The sequence below is a fragment of the Lipotes vexillifer genome, unplaced genomic scaffold (assembly GCF_000442215.2).
Source record: "Lipotes vexillifer unplaced genomic scaffold, Lipotes_vexillifer_v1.1 scaffold169, whole genome shotgun sequence".
In the NCBI taxonomy this organism is placed as follows: Eukaryota; Metazoa; Chordata; class Mammalia; order Artiodactyla; family Lipotidae; genus Lipotes; species Lipotes vexillifer.
Genome location: NW_006793375.1, coordinates 1,562,173 through 1,586,401, shown reverse-complemented (window position 1 = coordinate 1,586,401; position 24,229 = coordinate 1,562,173). Strand labels below are relative to the sequence as shown.

General features: G+C 40.1%; 1 protein-coding gene across 1 annotated transcript in view; it reads left to right on the top strand.

Annotated features, from left to right (window-relative positions):
* The window catches only part of GLRA2 (glycine receptor alpha 2), a 188,106-nt gene that overhangs the window by 64,542 nt on the left and 99,335 nt on the right, over nt 1-24,229 (top strand). The window contains exons 5-7 of the mRNA XM_007466340.1: nt 4,333-4,415; nt 7,109-7,246; nt 8,865-9,079. Of these exons, the coding sequence (XP_007466402.1) occupies nt 4,333-4,415; nt 7,109-7,246; nt 8,865-9,079 (436 nt within the window). The remainder of the gene's footprint in view (nt 1-4,332; nt 4,416-7,108; nt 7,247-8,864; nt 9,080-24,229) is intronic.

Below are 24,229 nucleotides of genomic sequence, written 5' to 3'. Positions count from 1 at the left end.
AGGAAGATCCCTAATGACAATTTGTAATTCCACCTGAAAATTCGTTTTCTCTTCAAGTGGCTTTTTTTCCCTCAAGAATCTTTTGCTGGGAATGGACTTCCACTTCTAATACTGAGTGCCTTATGAACGAGTAGTTGCTTTGTGAGTCAAGGAACCTCCTGTCCGCCATGACGTTATAAAGTTAAGTGATTAGTTCGCATGCTTCTAGCAATAGGAGAACAGTCCTGGCCGTGGACCCAGCTACCTGAGCAAGGCTCAAGGACAGGTGGACAGGGCTTCCGGGCTTTCTTTCAGCTTGATTTGCCTTATTTCTAGTTCCCACTAGAAATGCTAGGAACTTACGGAAAGGGCCAGGCCAGCTTTCTGGCTTCTTTTGCCAGTCTGGGAATTCGGCAACACCCCGTGGGCTCAGATGACCGTTCTTTCCTTCTAAATCCTCTGCCCTTTCCCATTTCTGCTGAATAAAAGCCTTAAGTTCTCCCACAGAGCTTGAGGACGAAGACTCATTCATTTGCTCAACAAATATTTATTGAATACCTAATCTGTTGAAGGCATTATTTTAGATGGTGAAAAAGAGAGAGTTGTAGCCTTTGTGGTTCTTGCATGAGGGAAGAACCTTGCATAGGAGAGAAATAAGTAAATTTAAAAATATATTTGATTTTAAAAATTATAACATTAACTCAGCTTACAATGTCTGCATCTATCAGTCTTTTAAACTTTAAATTAGGTATAAACCCAAGAGCTGGTTTGATGGCAAGGTGAACTGAATAGGAGAGTAGTAAGGAAGGCGAGGGAGATTTGGGGGGAAGCTGACTTCCTGTGCTTTGTCTTATCCTTTTGCCTTTAAAATCAAAATGTTCACTCAGCCTTCTTACTCTCTATAAAGAAGTAGGGCCTCTATAAGGGAACTTTATTCCTTCCCTTGTGCAAACAGGAGCAGGGGCGCCCTGAATGCATGCATGTCGCCACAGTGACAGTGGGGGATGTGCGACAATGCTTCAGGGAATGAGTTCTTTAAGAAAAGTCAAATGGAAGATGGGTGGCCTCAGCTCACTGCCTTCACATGCAATGGCCTTAATATTTCAGATGGTGAGGAAGAGGAGAGAAAATCTGACATGATGTAGGCAGTGTCTGCTAGCAAAAAATCTGACTTTCAATATAAATACTTAATTCTGTGAGACCCCCCCCCCCAAAAAAAGATGTGAGAGCCAGAGTAAAGGGGATAAAAATAGTTCACATTTTAGTATATGTTGGATGTGTCAGTCTTATTTGGTGCGATTTCTGCATCTCTGTACAAAATAATATTGTCTCGTTCTTTCCCCAAAACTCATGTTTTTAAATTAAAAGATAGCTTTTAAAAAAAGCAGTGGTGGTTACTTTTGAAGCTTCTTGACTGAGAAGAGAGCACATGGGAATGTTCTGGGGTGACAGGAATATTCTAAGTCTGGTCTGGGTGCTTGTTAAACAGGTGGGTATAGATGCAAAAAGGTATCACGCTGTAACTTAAGATTTGTGTATTTTTACTGTGTTTAATATATGCTTCAATGAAAAGGAAGAAAATAAGTAAAAGGCAAGTCTGAGTTTTAGGCCTGCAGATGTGTGGTACACTAGACATCATAAATTATGGGCTCTGTTGGCCATGAAAGAACTGATTAGATCTTTCCAATCGCTTCCCATTTGCTCAGCGGATGACGTGATTTAGCAAAGTGGGGAGCTGTTAACTTGCCTCCTTGTTATTGGCACCCATTGAGTTCCCATACAAAACCTACCTAGAATGGAAATTAGAAAAATAAATAAGGAAGAAAGGAAATACCCACTGAGTTCTCAGCTGAGACAAAATTCAGAGAGTTTCATGCTCATTGGGAATTTCTCTCAGTGGGGTTTTCCATGGCTGTTAATAGTTTTGACCCCAAGAATTCTGGGTCCCTATAGGATTGTTAGATCTGCCACAAAGGCAGAAATATCATGTCTGAAGCCTCTTCCCCCTAAATAAATGTGAAAAGTTCACTTCACAGAAGAATTGTATTCAGCAAACCTATGATTAAGAATATTAAAATTGAGTTGTTTCCAATAGCAAACAAAGTACAACTGAATTTCCTGTTGCATGTTTTTAAGCTGTATTCATTTTTGCTATTATTATTTTCTAATTTCTCAAAAGTAAACTTTTCAAAATCATAATGAAATTTCCAGGTTTTCTAGTTTTGATTCACTTAAACTATACACATGCCCTCTGATTATTTTTATATGATGGACATATTTTTGTTTGATGTAAATATTTCCTCTTTAAAAAAATAGAAAAGAATAAATAGATTCTTACTGTGTTAGTAACAGTTTTAAACCCACAGATCCTTCTGAGATTCCCCTCGCTTAATAAAGTGTCAAATTTTTTTAATTTTTGGATTACTAGAGATTTTCATTTTGATTCTTTTACTCTTCCCTTACTTTAAAGAGTTCATGGCATTGACCTCAATAAAATAAAATCTCAAAAAAAAGTCTTTATGCTGGGAAGAAATGTAAATATCTTTAACTATATTTATACTGCTATCTCTAAATGAACTCCACAACTGACAAAAATTATTTTTCCTGTCTAAAATGTTATTTTAACTCAGATGTTTAGAACCCCAAACTATTGTTTTTCCTTTAGAAACATGGTATTTGTGTTCTCAGAATAGCTCAGAGAAGGTAGGTAATTTATTTAGCAATGAAGGTGAAATACTGTATGTTTGTGGCAAAATTTTAATAATAATAATATAATTATAATATAGCAAAACATTATTGAATAAAACATAATTTAATAACTTTACCCTTCAGCTATTGTTTAAAGAAAGGCATGTTTAATTACATAAAGACGGACATCTTAGAATAGCCTACACTTGTCAATATAGATAATGCAGAATGAACAGAGTAAAAAAAAAATATGAATCATCCCACCAACCAGAAATATCTACTCTTAATATAGTGTTATGTTTACTTCCAATATTGAAAACATATTTACATAATTGAGATTATACTGCACTGTTTTGTATCTTGCTTGTCCCAGTCACTGTTGTATTTTGATGATTTTGACGACTGTCAGCATGGATTCTTTGCCTAACCTCACTTCAAATCCCAAATCTTTTCTTTCTTTAAAATAACTGGGCCACTCTTTTTTAAATTTTGTCTTGGCTTGTATAGAAGGTATAACATGAAGTTGAGAAAGGAAAGAGAAGGGAACCAGGAGGGGAGAGCATGACAGAAAGGGAGAGTTTAGGTAATGGTGTAAAAGTCAGAGGGGTCTATGGATAGAAAAGATGTTTGAGAGAAAATGAACAGAAGTTGGAGCAGTGAACTTCAGAATAACATGGATTCTAGTATTAGAGCTAAATGGCAATAAGCATCATTTGATCCTACCCCATCATTTGGTGAGGATGCGTGTTTATTGAGTTTAAGGTCTTGCTTTGGGGACAGAGACAGTTGGAGGCAGTACTTGAAAGGGAACACAGGTCTGCTGATTCTCAACCTTAATTTCCTCCCTTGAATCTCTGAGGCATAGAAAAACTGAAGAGCAAGAGGTGTGTACCATTTCCTTGAGGACTAAAAAAGGAAATAGTAGAAAAGAGGTGGTGGCTTAATCAATATCCTGATGAAAGACTTGATCAGAGCTGGCTGGAGCTTGAAAAGTTAAGGAAAGGGGGAGCACAGTAGTCCCCCCAGGGTGCAGAGAGGAGAAGGCTATGTATTTATACAAGCCACCATCCTCAAATGGTTTTGTTTTTTTTAGATCAAGGATTACCCACTCCAGATTTGTCAAAATTCTAGAATGAATGCTACAATGTACAACTGACCTATCCATGTAGTTAGCAAATGAAAAGATATGGAAGTTTTTGCCTACCTGATGGAAGGAGAACGAATACTTATCACAATCAATTATGCTTATCACATCATTTATTGTCCTTGAAGCAAAGCCCACCTGTCCAATTCTAAAGCAGTAGAAACTTTACGCCTTTTGGACATCAGTGTGTGTAAGAAGAGCCCACGGTTCTTGTTACACTATTTCTCAGTGCTCTTCTTGATTCTAGAATAAACTTGAGACCAGTACCACTGGGGAGATGAGGCTGGAAGATGGGAAATGGAGAGTAAGGGGTTACAGCAAAATTGTATAGTATTTTAAAAATTTACCAATGACTACTGTTCATTTGAAAATTAGAAAGCATTATCCTGAGTGAGAGCTGAGACTTCATTCCTTGAATCAGTGTCACTCTGCTTAATGCAAAATGTGTTTTTGGTTTGCTTCTCAAGAACCAGACCTCAAAAATTAAAAACTTGTTTAAAAAATTTTTTTTCTCTGCTAAGGCTCACCTTGACCTTATCCTGTCCCATGGACTTGAAGAATTTTCCAATGGATGTCCAGACGTGTACAATGCAGCTGGAGAGTTGTAAGTCACTACTACTGAAATGACCACCTGCTTGTTTTAACCAATGACCTGGTTCTTTCAATGTGGCATTAAGGAGAAAAAACCTGTAAGACTCATTCTCTACCTACTTAACAACTCCCGAGGTCCTTAAGGGAAGGACAATCAAAAGTGAATGTGTGTGCATGTCTTATATCCAATAGAGAGAAGACCATTTTTCAAGGTAAAATGCCAAATAACTTGCCCTTCCTCAAAAAATGAGCCTGATTTAGTAAGCTTTTCTTTGAAATGAAAATGTCTCCTGGGAAAATTAAGATTATTAGTCATTTAACCTCTATGATGAATCACATTCTAGTCAGAAAATTGTATCTCCTTCTATCTCACGCTTGTATAGACCTTCACCCCAAAGGAATTTTGGCAGGAAGGGCTAATTGATTTGAGGACAAGATGCAGGGGCCTTAGCCAGAGGAGGAAACAAAAATGAGGGGCATGAGATGATAAGGAATAAAGGCATCTCCCTTAGATGGGCAATGGATATCCAAAGGCCTGGTGAAGGGAAGAGAAAAATGCTACTACTTTGTCCCCTTTATGCCATGGCCCTGACGCCACTGAAATCTTTGACATGGGCCATAAGTTGCTGATGCCTCCAAGGTAATGGGATTTTTAGACAGGAGACATGAAATGTTTTCTGGCTTGCTCTGTCAGTTTCTCTGTTTGTAAAATGCAGAGAATAATAAGTGCTACTGACCTACAGGGAGGTTAGGAGATTTAATGAGGCAGGGGCAAGAAAATACTTTTAACTTCTTGGTTTAGAAAAATAACAAATGTAAAAAGACATATCAACTATTATTAAAAAAGAGGCGGTGACAGGGTTTCCTTCTGATCATTTAAAATCACTGTAGATTTCCCCTGAAACTTCCTACAGAAATAAACAAAATAATGAAGCATCTTTGTTCGAACAAGTTGTCAGGAATAAAATGAGAATTTCTGGTTTACAATAGGCTTTATGTATTCATCTTTTCCCTATCGCCCCTTCTCTTGAGAAGACAGTTAAGAAAAACTTTTTCCTACATAATGATTCCTTCTTTGTGACTCCTCTACTGCTCCCACCTCTCCCCTGACTCAACCCAACACTTAGTTTCTCTATAAAACAGCAATCATAGCTGTCATCTGAGGCTCCTCCAAGGCTTAAAAACTCCAATTAGTAAATATGCTTGGCCCTTGCAGGACCTAGAAGTAATGAAATGAAAGAAGCAGTGATGTGCTTACCAATGACTGACTGTGAAGGGTGGGAATTGCTCTTTACTTTTCTACCCTCATATCACGTCCTCCTTCCCTACATCTTTACCTCTTCTGTTTGCCCCCAGGTGGGGTTTCCCGGTGGCTGACCAGGACTATTATTGTAGTGGTCAGCAAGAAGCTGACCAGACAAGAATAGGGGGTGTTTGGCAAGCCTCTAGTATTTGGTGGAGATACTCAAGAAGGGCTCATGCAGCACTGATGTGGAAGAGATAGGGTTGGCCATTCTCTCTGTGGACCATCAATGCTTATACGAAGTCCCCTTTGTGATTCCTTGCTTGTTTTTATTTTCTGGCTTTGAATGGAAAAGGTGGCCCAAAGAAAGAGGAAAGTAGATTCCAATTAACTTTGCCATTGATTTCTGGGTAGCTTTGGTGAGTCACTACCTTGCAGTAAACAAGAATAAGAATCTATAAACTTAATAAACTTGCTGAGGTTACTGGCCAGCCAAAACCTCACATAATAACCCTTGTCCTCCTCGATCTCCTTTTAGAGTTCCAATATCACAAATAAAAAAAGAAGGGGGAGAACTGATGCCTGAAAAAAGAGTAGCCTTCATTTCCGGGGTGTAAAAAACCCAGAAGCCCTTGACATAATGACCTAGTTAGCAGGAGCTTGGAGACTAAGTGCTAACTTTGGTTTACTAAACTGATAACAGTCTTACTCTGGATGGTTCAAAAGTCATATAACAATATGACTTTATATAACAGAGAATCTGTTTTACTTCATATTAATCAGTGTGATGTGTGGGCCCCTTTAGCAAGACACTAGCACAAATGAATATGCTTGATTTGCATATCCCACAGCTTCCTCTTAGGTTACCTGCCTATAGCCTTCCCCGCTTGCTAAAGTAACTGAGGATTGACCATAACGACTTGAACATAAACTTTCTCAAAACAAAGCTAATAGACCCTAGGAGAGGGGCCAAGTTTGCAATGGAAATATTTTAAGCAGGCCTGTGATAAATCCATTCTCTTTTTTTTTTTTTAAAAAAGGAATGCTTTTCATTTGAAATACTAAGACTGGTGCCATGAACTGCATTGTCTTAATGGATATCCACAGACACAGCTCTTTAAAGTAAAGACAATCTTCAAAGGATTTTTGTTTGTTTACTTGTTTGTTCTTCAGAAACATTTACTGGATAGAGTGGGCAGAAGAAAAATGGACTTCATAAGTCCCATTCTCCCATTACACAGAAAAAAAAATCATTCAGAAATAGCTTGCTGTCTTCCATTTCTTTGGCTCCAATGACATGTAGTTGTCATGATGATTGCAGCTCTTTTATTAAAAAATGCTCTTGAATTGATAGAGCATATGTCGCTTTAGATGATTTCCTTGTTTGTTTCTTTACGTGGCTAGACTTTCAAGCTTTCTTGGAAAGATGCATTCACTTTTTTACTATGATCTGTTTACTCCAGTTGGGTACACGATGAATGACCTGATATTTGAGTGGTTAAGTGATGGTCCAGTTCAAGTTGCTGAAGGATTAACACTGCCTCAGTTCATTTTGAAAGAAGAGAAAGAGCTCGGCTACTGCACAAAGCACTACAACACTGGTAAGTTTCCTTTGAGCTGCTAAACCCAAGTGGGCTCCATCTGCCGCTTGGAGTATATATCCCATCACCTTAATTGCCGCATATTTACCAAGAAAGTGGAGCTATTAGGCACTGTCCTGGGCTTGGGTCAAAATCCGCTCAACACATAAGATGCCTACATCCTTTCGAACAGGTCAGGGAGCGCAACAGATAATTTTTCCAGAAGAGAGAGAGAAGGAAAGAGATTTGGGGATCTTTTGCTGTTCTCTTGCTGACCATCTACTATCAAATGAGTCTGAAGAAAAGGGTATGAGACCTTGTAAATGGTGCAGGAAGTGGATGAATTCCGGCCCATTCCCAGCATCCATTCTTGACGTTAGCTCCTCAGGTCAATTTGCACTCTCTGCCTCAGTGGAAGACAGAAATAATAACATAGGTCTTTGCAAACCCAGAAATGCAGCTGTTGTACTCTCCAGTCCTATAGACAGCGTGCATGAAAATCAGCTTGCGGGGAGTCAGCTGGCTCTAAAGTCATGCATTGTCTGTGGTGCTGACAGACACATGGGGCAGGGGGAGAATGTGAGGTAGTAGCAACAAGTGGGCATCTGCTGTTCCCTGGAAGATTATGCCCACCGAGTAAAGTTGATAGCTTTCCCTATGAACGTCCTCGTCTTTGATGCCACACAGCTGATCAAGGAGAGGCAGTCGAGACATGATGGTTTGTTCAGTGACTGCTCTGGTCCATGAACACTTGATCCAGAAGTCAACAGTGCTTCCTATGAAATAACTAAAACCTGACTCTAAGCTGCTCTTCCTGGCCAAGAAGAGCCCAACCCTACCTCATAATTTGTGTGAGCTAAGCCGAATTACCTTCTGTGTTTCTAACTCCAAGCCAATTAAAGAGGAAGGAAAGTGGTAAGGGGCAGGAACATCTGTCTCTTAATAGTATGTTACAAGTTTTAATATCTTTATATGCACTCAATTTTATAGGCAATGCAACACTGTAAACAGATTCTAGGAATATTCTAAAATGTCCTCAAGCAATTACCCAGGAGGTTATGAAATTTTTACAGTGACTAGATTATATTCATGGTTTCTACAAATGTATATTTTTCTTTTGCTATTGGTAACACAAAGATAGATACACAATTATCCAAATCCTTTAGGAGCCCCATGTGAACTTTAGTACTTAGGAAGGAATGGTTTCAACTATTTCATATTATATGTTATATATTATATGCTGTGTATTATATGCTATACATATATGTTGTAGGTTATATCTTATATCCTATATATTACATACTATAACCCCCACAAAACATGAATATTTTCTTTCCAATGGATAGTCTAGAAAATTCTGAAGCTCTGTCTAAATAATCAGGCTTCAACAAGCACAGATTTGAAAATTAAATATGCCACATGGTTTTGGTCCAGTGACTCTTTAGATCACTCGTTCTCACACTGTCATTTCCATTACGGGTTGAGTTAGAAAAGAGTTGAATTAGATGTGTAATGTCAGCGTTTTGTGCAATCTTTCAAATCCATCTTTAATGCTCCTTTTTAATAAAAATAAAGTGGGAGGCTGGAATGGGAAAGATAAATTCAAATTGGATTTTAAACCATCACTTTCTGTTTCCAGGAAAGTTTACCTGCATCGAGGTTAAGTTTCACCTGGAACGCCAGATGGGATATTACTTGATCCAGATGTATATCCCCAGTCTGTTGATAGTCATTTTGTCCTGGGTCTCTTTTTGGATAAACATGGATGCAGCCCCTGCCAGAGTTGCACTGGGCATCACGACAGTCTTAACGATGACCACCCAGAGTTCGGGCTCCAGGGCATCTCTGCCAAAGGTAAGAAATCTCCTCACTTGACAACAAGTGACCTGAGAGGTTTGTCAAAGGTCTTACGGGTGGGAGAATTCTGTGAAGACAGAAATGCTTGCTACCCTGCGGCACTGTTGGAGATGCAAATGCAGTAAGAAGAGAATGGAAAGCTGAGTTTGAGAGTTAGAGCTCTGAGGACATGGGGGATCTTCATAATCAGATCAATTAGGGGAAAGGAGATTCAGGGTTGAGAGAGAAGAGGAATGAGTGGAGGCAGAAACATGTCTCAGGAATTCTAAGAAGCCCTCGAGTACTTTTGACCTCGTGTTGTTTATGAGGCATGAAGCTTGCAGGAACTGGAGTAAGACTGATGCAACTTACGTTGTATTGTCAAGCAGTTACTAGGGAGGCTATTGTGATTCACATGCTCAGTGAAGTCATTTACAGTAATAAAAGAGTGACTTAAGCTCCTGCAAATTTACCCAGAAAAGCCACATGCGATGAGTGTACATAAGAAATAAAGGTGCAGTATGAGGGTGCATCAAATCAGACACATGGATGTTTGCTATGCCTTAATTTACCTTCATGGCTAATAACACTACTATTTTGAGTGACACAGTTACCTAGAGAACAGTGGACTCACTGAAGATGGTGAAAATTCTGGCTACTGTGGCAGGTTGACAGAGAAGTGTGGAGTGGATATTGGGGACAGAAGGACATTCTGTAGCACGCTGAATAAGAAATCATAATGGCTACATAATCTATTTTTATGTAAGAGCGGCCCTCTGTATTTGTAAATATTGCTTAAGCAAGTAATGATAAATGTTCTGCTTGTGAAATGCCCCAGCACCCCAAAATGTGCCTATGTGTATTTCTCCCTTTCACTGAGTACATTGAGCCATTAGCCTCAATTTTCCAGGAATCTGAGTTCAATTAGTATTCAGTATCCACTGTCTCATACTGGTTTAGCAGTCCCTCCAAAACTCAGTTCCAGAAAATAACTGAGATGTAATCCCCTATCTTGGCTGGCTTGGGCTTATGTTCAGTTGTGCTACAACTGACATGATGAGAAATGTTACATAATGCTCCACATTATCTCCTATGTTGGAAGATAAGATGACGTACGGAAGAGGCCTGTGGCTATAATGGAGTGGGGTTGAACAGTGGGAAAATAGTTATACAAATTTTTCAAGTTCCATGCCTCCAAAGATAAATATTAGATTTTGTATGCTAATAGAGAAAGGAATAGATCTGTCTCTGATACTTTTTTACTTTCTAGAATAACAAATAGTACGAAATACCTGTGTCATATGTCTGTTGCAATACAGATGTCAAAAATGGTAACAGCTTTTTTTTTCCGCTACATAATCACAAATCAATATTGCCTGATACAAATTCTAATCCCCTCTGTACCTCCTTCCAAACAGGTTCATTTGATTATATCCCATTATTTATTAGCTACTGCTATCACTGTAATGCCGTGACATTAAACACTAGGACACACAAATATATTTTACATTTTACTAGACAGCTAAAGAACTGGTGGCACACTGCAAGTGTGAAATAATGTGATAATGTGAAAACATAAGACATTTAGCCTCCAACTACTCATTGCTGCCAAAAGAATAGTCATTTATTTTCAAAATGAGAGCTTGAGGTTTTTTACAAATTTGTTATTCATTCTTATTAGCCATTGTGATTTTACATGGTCAAAACTATTGTTATAAAGGAGATCAATCAAGACGGTAGAATAGGAAGACATGGAGGTCACCTCCCCCCATGAACACATCAAAAATACATCTACATGTGGAACAATTCTCATTGAAAACTAACTGGAAACTGGCAGAAACCTGTACAACCAAGGCTATAAGAAAGATACATATGGAATTGGGCAGGAAGGGAAGAAAAGCAATCAGGTCAGGACCTATGCCCCTGGGAGGGGACTCAGAGGAAAAGGGAGAACACATGAACAGACACCCGCCTTGGGGAGGGAGCAGTGAGAACCACAAATGGAAGCCCCAGTCCTGGCATCCTACACAGGGAAGACAAGCCCCCTTGGCTGCTTGAAGGACCACTGCAACTAATAGGAGGGCTGGGGGAAGCCTGGACTCCGCTCCTGAGGAACATGCTTGTGCACTGGCTTGCCCCTGGGGCAGGGCAGAGAAGGTGGTAAGAGGACTGCTCCAGTGGCTTCCAAGTTTCCCACAACTGCCTCGGTGCATGCTCCAACAAAGCTTACTCCACGTCGCAGTGTGGTATGGAATCTAGGGCTGCCACAACCAGGGAAAAAAACTTGGCCGTGGGATGCAGAGATGACCCAGTCCCAGGGCAGAGCCTGGGTGAGGGGGCAGCAGCCACTGCTGGCGCTTACTCAAACGTCATATCAGAAGCAGCCCAGAACTCTGGTGATGGCCACTCCACCACAGCTTACCCCAATACACAAAGAGAGTCCACACCGGCCCCACCTGCCCTGCAGTGCAGCTCCACAAAAGCCCAAGGGTGGCAGAGACTGGGGGAAGTGATTAGCAGTGAGGGACAAAGGAGACTTGGACCCGAGGCTGCATCTAAGCAGATCGAGGGAAATAACTGCTGGCACCTGTACTGGCAGCACATCGGAGACAGCTCAGACATGTGTCTGTGGCAAAAATGAGCCGAGACTCCACACGGGCCTCCCTTGCCTCAGCAATCCCCAGCTCTGGGGCAAAGGTCCCAGTGCTAGGAAAGGGGAAAGCAGACACTTAAAGGGAACAGAGCCAGATCAAGCCCAACCCTCAGGGCTTCTACTCCAGCAACTTGGAGGGCAGTGATGGCCAATGAGCAGAAGGGAAGTCCCACCCCACACCCGGCTACATCTCTAGCCCCTCCATCTTGAGCCTCATGTCCTACCAAGTTGATAGCTACCAGCACATCCTGAGGAAACACCTGGCTTATGTCCACATCAAATCTGCTCTCCCACCAAAGGCATTAGGCACATACAGTCTATAATACGAACACCCCTTCCAGACTGGAATAGATAACTGCTTCATTTAAATCCATAGAGGCAAAGAAAGTTAAGCAAAATAATGAGGCAGAGGAGCTACTCTCAGCTGAAACAGCAAGAGAAAACCACTGAAAATACATAATTAAACAGAAATAAATAACTTACCAGATAAAGAATTCAAAGCATTGCTAGTAAGAATGTTAATTGAATTAGGGAAAAGAATAGATGAACACAGTGAGAATGTTAACAAGGAACAAGAAAATATGTTAAAAACCCCAATCAGAAATAATGAATTCGGGGCTTCCCTGGTGGCGCAGTGGTTGAGAGTCCACCTGCTGATGCAGGGGACACGGGTTCGTGCCCCGGTCCGGGAAGATCCCACGTGCCGCGGAGCAGCTGGGCCCATGAGCCATGGCCGCTGAGCCTGCGCGTGGGCCCCGCAACGGGAGGGGTCACAACACTACAGTGAGAGGCCCGCGAACCAAAAAAAAAAAAAAAAAAAAAAGAAAGAAATAATGAATTCAGTAACTGAAATAAAAAACACAGTAGAAGGAATGAATAGCAGACTAAGTGACACAGAAGAACACATAAGTGATCTCGAAAATAGAGTAATGGAAACCACCCAATCAGAAAAGCAAAAAGAAAAACAAATTTTAAAAAATGAGAACACTTTATGAGATCTCTGGCATAACATTAAATGTACCAATATTCAACTTATAGGGGTCTCAGAAGGAGAAGAGAGAGAGAAGGGGATTGAAAATGTATTTGAGAAAATTATGGCTAAAGACTTCCCAAACCAGTGAAAAAGGAAACAAATGTCCAGGTACAGGAAGCACAGAGGGTCCCAAACAGTATAAACCCAGACAGACATATCATAATTAAAATGGTAAAGCTTAAAGATAAAGAGAATTTTAAAGGCAGCAAGATAAAAACAGAGCCATATACAAGGGAACCCCCATAAGGCTATCAGCTGATTTTTCTGTGGAAATTTTGCAGGTCAGAAGGGAGTGGCATGATATATTCAAAGTGCAGAAAGGGAAAAACCTGCAACCTAGGATACTACCCAGCAAGACTGTCATTTAGAATCCAAGGAGAGGTAAAAACTTCTTGGAAAAGCAAAAACTAAAAGAGTTCATCAATACTAAACCTACCATAAAGGAAATGTTAAAGGGTCTTCTCTAAATGGAAAAAAGTAAGAATCTATAGGAAATGGAAAATCCAAAAAGGAAAGGCAAATATATACTAAGGACTAAGGATCTACCACTTAAATAAGCCAGTACAAATATTAAAAGACAAAAAATTGTAAAAGCAACTATAACTACAATAAACAGTTAAGGGATAAACATGAAGATGTAAAATATGACATTAAAAACACAAAAGTTTCGGGAGGGGTGTAAAAAAATGTATATCTTTTATGAATGGAGAAAGATGATGTGGCACATATATACAATGGAATATTAGCCATAAAAAGAAACGAAATTGAACTATTTGTACTGAGGTGGCTGGACCTAGAGTTTGTCATACAGAGTGAAGTAAGTCAGAAAGAGTAAAACAAACACCATATGCTAACACATATATATGGAATCTAAAAAAAAAAAAAAAGGTCTGATGAACCTAGGGGCAGGAATAAAGATGCAGATGAACAGAATGGACTTGAGGATATGGGGAGGGGGAAGGCTAAGCTGGGATGAAGTGAGAGAGTAACACTGACATATATACACTACCAAACGTAAAATAGATAGCTAGTGGGAAGCAGTTGCATAGCACAGGGAGATCAGCTTGGTGCTTTGTGACCACCTAGAGGGGTGGGATAGGGAGGGTGGGAGGGAGATGCAAGAGGGAGGGGATATGGGGATATATGTATACATATAGCTGGTTCACTTTGTTATACAGCAGAAACTCACACAATACTGTAAAGCAATTATATGCCAATAAAAATGTTTAAAAAAATGTAGATCTTTTAAAATGTGTCTGAACATAAATGACTATCAGTTTAAAACAAGTAGATATAGTTACAGGTCAACATATATGAACCCCATGACAACCACAAATCGAAAACCTACAATAGATACACAAAAACTAAAAAGAAAGGAACATGAACATACTAAAGAATATCATCAAACTACAGGGGAAGAAACAAAAAGAAGAAATGAACAGAGAAAAGCTATAAAAACAACCAGAAAACAAGTAATAAAATGGCAATCAGTTCACACCTATCAATAATTACCCTAAACATGAATAGACTAAATGCTTCAATCAAAAGACATAGGGTGGGGACTTCCCTGGTGGTGAGGTGGTAAAGAATCCGCCTGCCAATGCAGGGGACACAGCTTCCAGCCCTGGTCCGGGAAGATCCCACATGCTGCAAAGTAACTAAGCCTGTGCACCACAACTACTGAGCCTGCACTCTAGAGCCCGCGAGCCACAACTACTGAGCCTGCACTCTAGAGCCCGCGAGCCACAACTACTGAGCCCATGTACTGCAACTACTGAAGCCCGTGCACCTACAGCCCATGCTCCGCAACAAGAGAAGCCACCACAATGAGAAGCCTGCGCACTGCAACAGAGAGCAGCCCTCAGTCATTGCAACTAGAGGAAGCCCGCGCACAGCAACGAAGACCCAACACAGCCAAAAATAAATTTAAAAACAAATTTATAATAAAAAAAGACATACGGTGGCTGATTGTATTAAAAAAAAAAAAAAAGACCTACCTATATGCTGCCTACAAGACTCACTTCAGAAATAAAGACACAGACTGAAAGAGAGGGAATGGGAAAACATATTTCATGCAAATGGAAATGGCAAGAAAGCAGGGGGTAGCAATACTCATACCAGACAAAACAGACTTTAAAACAAAGGCTGTAACAAAAGATAAAGAAGGGCATTATATAATGATAAAGAGATCAATACAAGAAGAAGATATTACACACATTAACATATATGCATCCAGTAAAGGAGCATCTAAACATAGAAAGGAAATATTAACAGGAATAGATGGAGAAATTGACAATAATACAATACTCGCAGGGAACTTAAATGCCCCATTTACATCAATGGACAGATCATCCAGACAGAAAATCAATAAGGCAACAGTGGTCTTAAATAACACGTTATACCAGTGGGACTTGATAGTACCTACAGGAAATTCCATCCCCAAATGGCAGAATACATATTCTTTTCAAGTGCACATGGAATGTTTTCCAGGACAGATCACAAGCTAGGCCACAAAGCAAGTCTCAGCAAATTTAAGAGGATAGAAATTATTTCAAGCATCTTTTCTGACCACAACAGTGTGAAGCTGGAAATCAGTTACAGAAAGAAAAATGAGAAAAGAACAAACACATGGACACTAAACAACATGCTACTAAAAAACCAATGGGTCAATAAAGGAATGAAAGAGGAAATAAGAAAACACATTGAGACAAATGAAAATGGAAACACAACTTTCCACCACAACTTTCCAAAATCTATGGAATGCAGCAAAAGCAGCTCTAAGAAGGAAGTTTATAGCAATACAGGCCTTCCTGAAGAAACAAGAAAAATCTCAAATAAACAGCATAACCTACCACCTAAAGGAATCAGAAAAAGGACAAAAAAGCCCAAAGTCAGCAAAAGGAAGGAAATAATAAAGATCAAAGAGGAAATAAAAATAGAGACCAAAAGTAAGAAAAGAAAAGATCAATGAAAGCAAGACCTAATCTTTTGAAAAGATAAACTTGATAAACCTTTAGCCTGGTTCACCAAGAAGAAAAGAGAGAAGACCCAAATAAACAACATAATAAGTGAAAGAAGAGAAATAACAACCAATGCCACACAGATACAAAACTCATAAGAGAATACTACAAACAGTATATGCCAACAAATTGGACAACCTCAAAGAAATGGACAAATTTCTAGAATCATACACCTGCCAAGACTGTATCAAGAAGAAACAGACAATTTGAAAAGACCAATCACTAGCAATGAAATTAAATTTGTAATTAAAAAACTCCCATCAAACAAAAGTCCAGGACCAGATGGCTTCACAAGAAAATAAAGAGAACTAATACCTATACTTCTTCAAATATTCCAATAAACTGAAGTGAACACAACACTCCAAATTCAGTCTATGAAGCCACCATTACCCTGATACCAAAACCAGAAAAAGACACTACAAAGAAAGAAAATTACAGGCCAATATCACTGATGAACATACATGCAAAAATCCTCAACAAAATGTTAGCAAACCGCAGCCAACAATATACAAAAAGGATCATACACCATGATCAACTGTGATTTATTGCAGGGACTCAAGGATAGTTCAATATTTTCAAAATAATCAATGTGATACATCACATTAGCAAAAAGAAGGATAAAAAACACATGATCATCTCAACAGACCCCCCAAAAACAGCATCTGACAAAATTCAACATCCATTCATGACAAAAACTCTCATCAAAGTGGACATAAAGGGAACATATCTCAATATAATAAAGACCCTTTAGGACAAACTCATAGCTAGAGAGGGGGAAGATGGCGGAAGAGTAAGACGCGGAGATCAACTTCCTCCCCACAGATACATCAGAAATAGATCTACACGTGGAACAACTCCTACAGAACACCTACTGAATGCTGGCAGATGACCTCAGACCTCCCAAAAGGCAAGAAACTCCCCACGTACCTGGGTAGGGCAAAAGAAAAAGAAAAAACAGAGTCAAAAGAATAGGGACGGGACCTGCACCAGTGGGAGGGAGCCATGAAGGAGGAAAGGTTTCCACACACAAGGAAGCCCCTTCGTGGGTGGAGACTGCGGGTGGCGGAGGCGGGTAGCTTCAGAGCCACAGAGGAGAGCGCAGCAACAGGGGTGCGGAGGGCACAGCGGAGAGATTCCCGCACAGAGGATCGATGCCAACCGGCACTCACCAGCCTGAGAGCTTGTACCCGCCGGGGCAGGCGGAGTTGGGACCTGAGGCTCGGGCTTCGGTCGGAGCGAAGGGACAGGACTGCGGTTGGCGGCGTGAACACAGCCTGAAGGGGTTAGTGCACCACGGCTAGCCGGGAGGGAGTCCGGGAAAAGTCTGCAGCTGCCGAAGAGGCAAGAGACTTTTTCTTCTCTCTTTGTTTCCTGGTGCGCGAGGAGAGGGGATTAAGAGCGCTGCTTAAAGGAGCTCCAGAGACGGGCGTGAGCCGCCACTAAAAGTGCAGACCCCAGAGATGAGCATGAGACGCAAAGGCTGCTGCTGCCGCCCCCAAGAAGCCTGTGTGCGAACACAGGTCACTATCCACACCTCCCTTCCGGGGAGCCTATGCAGCCTGCCACTGCCAGGGTCCCATGACCCAGGGACAACTTCCCCGGGAGAACGCACGGCATGCCTCAGGCTGGTGCAACGTCACGCCGGCCTCTCCCACCGCATGATCGCCACGCAATCTGTAACCGTCCCTCCCCCGGGCTTGAATGAGCCAGAGTCCCCAAATCAGCCGCTGCTCTAACCCCGTCCTGTCTGAGCGAAGAACAGAAGCCCTCCGGCGACCTACAGGCAGAGGCGGGGCCAAATCCAAAGCTGAGCCCCTGGGAGCTGTGAGAACAAAGAAGAGAAAGGGAAATCTCTCCCAGCAGCCTCAGAAGCAGTGGATTAAAGCTCCACAATAAACTTGATGTACCCTGCATCTGTGGAATACCTGAAGAGACAACGAATCATCCCAAATTAAGGACGTGGACTTTGAGAGCAAGATTTATTATTTTTCCCCTTTTCCTCTTTTTGTGAGTGTGTATGTGTATGCTTCTGTGTGAGATTTGTCTGTATAGCTTTGATTTCACCATTTGTCCTAGGGTTCTAACCATCCGGTTTTTTAGTTTGTTTGTTTGTTGTTTTTTATTTTACTTTTTTTAAAAAAAATTTTCTTAATAATTATTTTTTAATTTTAATAACTTTATTTTATTTTACCTTACTTTATTTTACTTTATTTTGTCCTCTTTCTTTCTACTTTTTCTCCCTTTGATTCTGAGCTGTGTGGATGAAAGGCTCTTGGTGCTGCAGCCAGGAGTCAGTGCTGTGCCTCTGAGGTGGGAGAGCCAACGTCAGGACACTGGTTCACAAGAGACCTCCCAGCTCCACAGAATATCAAACGGCGAAAATCTCCCAGAGATCTCCATCTCACCACGAACACGCAGCTTCATTCAACGACCAGCAAGCTACAGTGCTGGACACCCTATGCCAAACAACTAGCAAGACAGGAACACAACCCCACTCATTAGCTGAGAGGCTGCCTAAAATCATAATAAGTCCACAGACACCCTAAAACACACCACCAGACGTGGAGCTGCCCACAAAAAAGACAAGATTCAGCTTCATCGACCAGAACACAGGCACTAGTCCCCTCCACCAGGAAGCCTACACAACCCACTAAACCAACTTTAGCCACTGGGGACAGACACCAAAAACAATGGGAATTACGAACCTGCAGCCTGCAAAAAGGAGACCCCAAACACAGTATGATAAGCAAAATGAGGAGACAGAAGAACACACAGCAGATGAAGGAGCAAGGCAAAAAGCCACCAGAACTAACAAATGAAGAGGAAATAGGCAGTCTACCTGAAAAAGAATTCAGAGTAATGACAGTAAAGATGATCTAAAATCTTGGAAATAGAATAGAGAAAATGCAAGAAACATTTATAAAGGACCTAGAAGAAATAAAGAGAAAACAAACAACGATGAACAACACAGTAAATGAAATTTAAAATACTCTAGATGGGATCAACAGCAGGATAACTGAGGCAGAAGAACGGATAAGTGTCTTGGAAGATAAAATAGTGGAAATAACTACTGCAGAGCAGAACAAAGAAAAAAGAATGAAAAGAACGGAGGACAGTCTCAGAGACCTCTGGGACAACATTAAACACACCAACATTCAAATTATAGAGGTCCCAGAAGAAGAAGAGAAAAAGAAAGGGACTGAGAAAATATTTGAAGAGATTATAGTTGAAAACTTTGCTAATATGGGAAAGGAAATAGTTAATCAAGTCCAGGAAGCACAGAGAGTCCCATACAGGATAAATTCAAGGAGAAACAGGCCAAGACACATATTAATCAAATTATCAAAAATTAAATACAAAGAAAACATATTAAAAGCAGCAAGGGAAAAACAACAAATAACACACAAGGGAATCCCCTAAAGTTAACAGCTGATCTTTCAGCAGAAACTCTGCAAGCCAGAAGGGAGTGGCAGGACATATCTAAAGTGATGAAGGAGAAAAACCTACAACCAAGATTACTCTACCCAGCAAGTAACTCATTCAGATTTGATGGAGAAATTAAAAACTTTACAGACAAGCAAAAGCTGACAGAGTTCAGCACCACCAAACCAGCTTTACAACAAATGCTAAAGGACCTTCTCTAGGCAAGAAACCCAAGAGAAGGAAAAGACCTACAATAACAAACCCGAAACAATTAAGAAAATGAGAATAGGAACATACATATCAATAATTACCTTAAATGTAAATGGACTAAATGCTCCCACCAAAAGACACAGATTGGCTGAATGGATACAAAAACAAGACCCATATATTTGCTGTCTACAAGAGACCCACTTCAGACCTAGAGACACATACAGACTGAAAGTAAGGGGATGGAAAAAGATATTTCATGCAAATGGAAACCAAAAGAAAGCTGGAGTAGCAATTCTCATATCAGACAAAATAGACTTTAAAATAAGGACTATCAGAAGAGACAAAGAAGGACACTACATAATGATTAAGGGATCGATCCAAGAAGAAGATATAACAATTGTAAATATTTATGCACCCAACATAGGAGCACCTCAATACATAAGGCAAATACTAACAGCCATAAAAGGGGAAATCGACAGTAACACATTCATAGTAGGGGACTTTAACACCCCACTTTCACCAATGGACAGATCATCCAAAATGAAAATAAATAAGGAAACACAAGCTTTAAATGATACATTAAACAAGATGGACTTAATTGATATTTATAGGACATTCCATCCCCAAACAACAGAATACACTCTTTTCTCAAGTGCTCATGGAACATTCTCCAGGATAGATCATATCTTGGGTCACAAATCAAGCCTTGGTAAATTTACGAAAATTGAAATCGTATCAAGTATCTTTTCCGACCAAAACGCTACGAGATTAGATATCAATTACAGGAAAAGATCTGTAAAAAATACAAACACATGGAGGCTAAACAATACACTACTTAATAACGAAGTGATCACTGAAGAAATCAAAGAGGCAATCAAAAAATACCTAGAAACAAATGACAATGGACACACGACGACCCAAAACCTATGGGATGCAGCAAAAGCAGTTTTAAGAGGGAAGTTTATAGCAATACAATCCTACCTTAAGAAACAGGAAACATCTCGAATAAGCACCCTAAACTTGCACCTAATGCAATTAGAGAACGAACAACAACAACAACAAAAAAAAACCAAAATTACCAGAAGGAATGAAATCATAAAGATCAAATCAGAAATAAATGAAAAAGAAATGAAGAAACGATAGCAAAGATTAATAAAACTAAAAGCTGGTTCTTTGAGAAGATAAACAAAACTGATAAACCATTAGCCATATTCATCAAGAAAGAAAGGGAGAAGACTCAAATCAATAGAATCAGAAATGAAAAAGGAGAAGTAACAAGTGACACTGCAGAAATACAAAGTATGAGAGATTACTACAAGCAACTCTATGCCAATAAAATGGACAACCTGGAAGAAATGGACAAGTTCTTAGAAATGCACAACCTGCCAAGACTGAATCAGGAAAAAATAGAAAATATGAACAGACCAATCACAAGCCCTGAATTGAAACTGTGATTAAAAATCTTCCAACAAACAAAAGCCTAGGACCAGATGGCTTCACAGGCGAATTCTATCAAACATTTAGAGAAGAGCTAACACCTATCCTTCTCAAACACTTGCAACATATAGCAGAGGGAGGAACACTCCCCGACTCATTCTATGAGGCCACCATCACCCTGATACCAAAACCAGAAAAGGATGTCACAAAGAAAGAAAACTAAAGGCCAATATCACTGATGAACATAGATGCAAAAATCCTCAACAAAATACTAGCAAACGGAATCCAACAGCACATTAAAAGGATCACACACCATGATCAAGTGGGGTTTATCCCAGGAATGCAAGGATTCTTCAATATACGCAAATCAATCAATGTGATACACCATATTAACAGACTGAAGGAGAAAAACCAATGGTCATCTCAATAGATGCAGAGAAGTCTTTCGACAAAATTCAACACCCATTTATGATAAAAACCCTGCAGAAAGTAGGCATAGAGGGAACTTTCCTCAACATAATAAAGCCATGTATGACAAACCCACAGAGAACGTCGCCCTCAATGGTGAAAAACTGAAATCATTTCCACTAAGATCAGGAACAAGACAAGGTTGCCCACTCCCACCACTCTTATTCAACATAGTTTTGGAAGTTTTAGCCACAGCAATCAGAGAAGAAAAAGAAATAAACAGAATCAAAAACGGAAAAGAAGGAGTAAAGCTCTCACTGTTTGCAGATGACGTGATACTATACGTAGAGAATCCTAAAGATGCTACCAGAAAACTACTAGAGCTAATCAATGAATTTGGTAAAGTAGCAGGATGCAAAATTAATGCACAGAAATCTCTGGCATTCCTATACACTAATGATGAAAAATCAGAAAGTGAAATCAAGAAAACACTCCCATTTACCATTGCAACAAAAAGAATAAAGTATCTAGGAATAAACCTACCTAAGGAGACAAAAGACCTGTATGCAGAACATTATAAGACACTGATGAAAGAAATTAAAGGTGATACAGATAGATGGAGAGATATACCATGTTCTTGGATTGGAAGAATCAACACTGTGGAAATGACTCTACTACCCAAAGCAATCTACAGATTCAATGCAATCCCTATCAAACTACCACTGGCATTTTTCAGAGAACTAGAACAAAAAATTTCACAATTTGTATGGAAACACAAAAGACCCCGAATAGCCAAAGCAATCTTGAGAATGAAAAATGGAGCTGGAGGAATCAGGCTCCCTGACTTCAGACTATACTACAAAGCTACAGCAATCAAGACAGTATGGTACTGGCACAAAAACAGAAATATAGATCAATGGAACAGGATTGAAAGCCCAGAGATAAACCCACGCACATATGGTTACCTTATCTTTGATAAAGGAGGCAGGAATGTACAGTGGAGGAAGGACAGCCTCTTCAATAAGTGGTGCTGGGAAAACTGGACAGGTACATGTAAAAGTGTGAGATTAGATCACTCTCTAACACCATGCATAAACATAAACTCAAAATGGATTAAAGACCTAAATGTAAGGCCAGAAACTGTCGCAGTCTTAGAGGAAAACATAGGCAGAACACTCTAAGACATAAATCACAGCAAGATGCTTTTTGACCCACCTCCCAGAGAAATGAAAATAAAAACAAAAATAAACAAATGGGACCTAATGAAACTTAAAAGCTTTTGCACAGCAAAGGAAACCATAAAGAAGACCAAAAGACAACCCTCACAATGGGAGAAAATATTTGCAAATGAAGCAACTGACAAAGGATTAATCTCCAAAATTTACAAGGAGCTCATGCATCTCAATAAAAAAAGAAAAAACAACCCAATCCAAAAATGGGGAGAAGACCTAAAGAGACATTTCTCCAAAGAAGATATACAGACTGCCAACAAACACATGAAAGAATGCTCAACATCATTAATCAATGGAGAAATGCAAATCAAAACTACAGTGAGATATCATCTCACACCAGTCAGAATGGCCATCATCAAAAAATCTAGAAACAATAAATGCTGGAGAGGGTGTGGAGAAAAGGGAACACTCTTGCACTGCTGGTGGGAATGTGAATTGGTACAGCCGCTATGGAGAACAGTATGGAGGTTCCTTAAAAACTACAAATAGAACTACCATACAACCCAGCAATCCCACTACAGGGCATATACCCTGAGAAAACCATAATTCAAAAAGAGTCATGTACCAAAATGTTCATTGCAGCTTTATTTACAATAGCCAAGAGATGGAAACAACCTAAGTGTCCATAATCAGATGAATGGATAAAGAACATGTGGCACATATATACAATGGAATATTACTCAGCCATAAAAAGAAACGAAATAGAGATATTTGTAATGAGGTGGATAGACCTAGAGTCTGTCATACAGAATGAAGTAGGTCAGAAAGAGAAAGACAAATACCATATGCTAACACATATATGTGGAATTTTAAAAAAAAATGTCATGAAGAACCTAGGGGTGAAACAGGAATAAAGACACAGACCTACTAGAGAATGGACTTGAGGATATGGGGAGGGGGAAGGGTAAGCTGTGAGAAAGCAAGAGAGTGGCATGGACATATATCCACTACCAAACGTAAAACAGGTATCTCGTGGGAAGCAGCCGCACAGCACAGGGAGATCGGCTCGGTGCTTTGTGACCACCTGGAGGGGTGGGATAGGGAGGGTGGGAGGGTGGGAGATGCAAGAGGGAAGAGATATGGGAACGTATGTATGTGTATAACTGATTCACTTCGTTATACAGCAGAAACTAACACACCATTGTAAAGCAATTATATTCCAATAAAGATGCAAAAAAAAAAAAAAACCCCATAGCTAACAACATACTCAACAGTGAAAAGCTGAAGGTCTTTCTTCTAAAATCAGGAACAAGACAAGGATGCTCACTCTCGCCACTTTAAAAAAAAAAAATTTGTTTATTATTTATTTATTTTGGCTGCATTCGGTTTTTGTTGCTGCGCACAGTCTTTCTCTAGTTGTGGTGAGTTGGGGCTACTCATCGTTGTGGTGCGCAGGCTTCTCATTGTGGTCGCGTCTCTGTTTGCCAGGCACAGGCTCTAGGCATGCTGGCTTCAGTAGTTGAGGCATGTGGGCTCAGTAGTTGTGGCTCCCAGGCTCTAGAGCACAGGCTCAGTAGTTGTGGCGCACGGGCTTAGTTGCTCCGTGGCATGTGGGATCTTCCCAGACCAGGGCTGGAAGCTGTGTCTCCTGCATTCGCAGGCAGATTCTTAAGCACTGCACCACCAGGGAAGTCCCTCTCGCCACTTTTTTAAACATAGTATTGGAAGTCCTAGCAACAGCAAACAGACAAAAAATAAAAAACAAAAGAAGGAAGGAAGGAAGGAAAGGAGGGAGGGAGGGAAGGAGGGAGG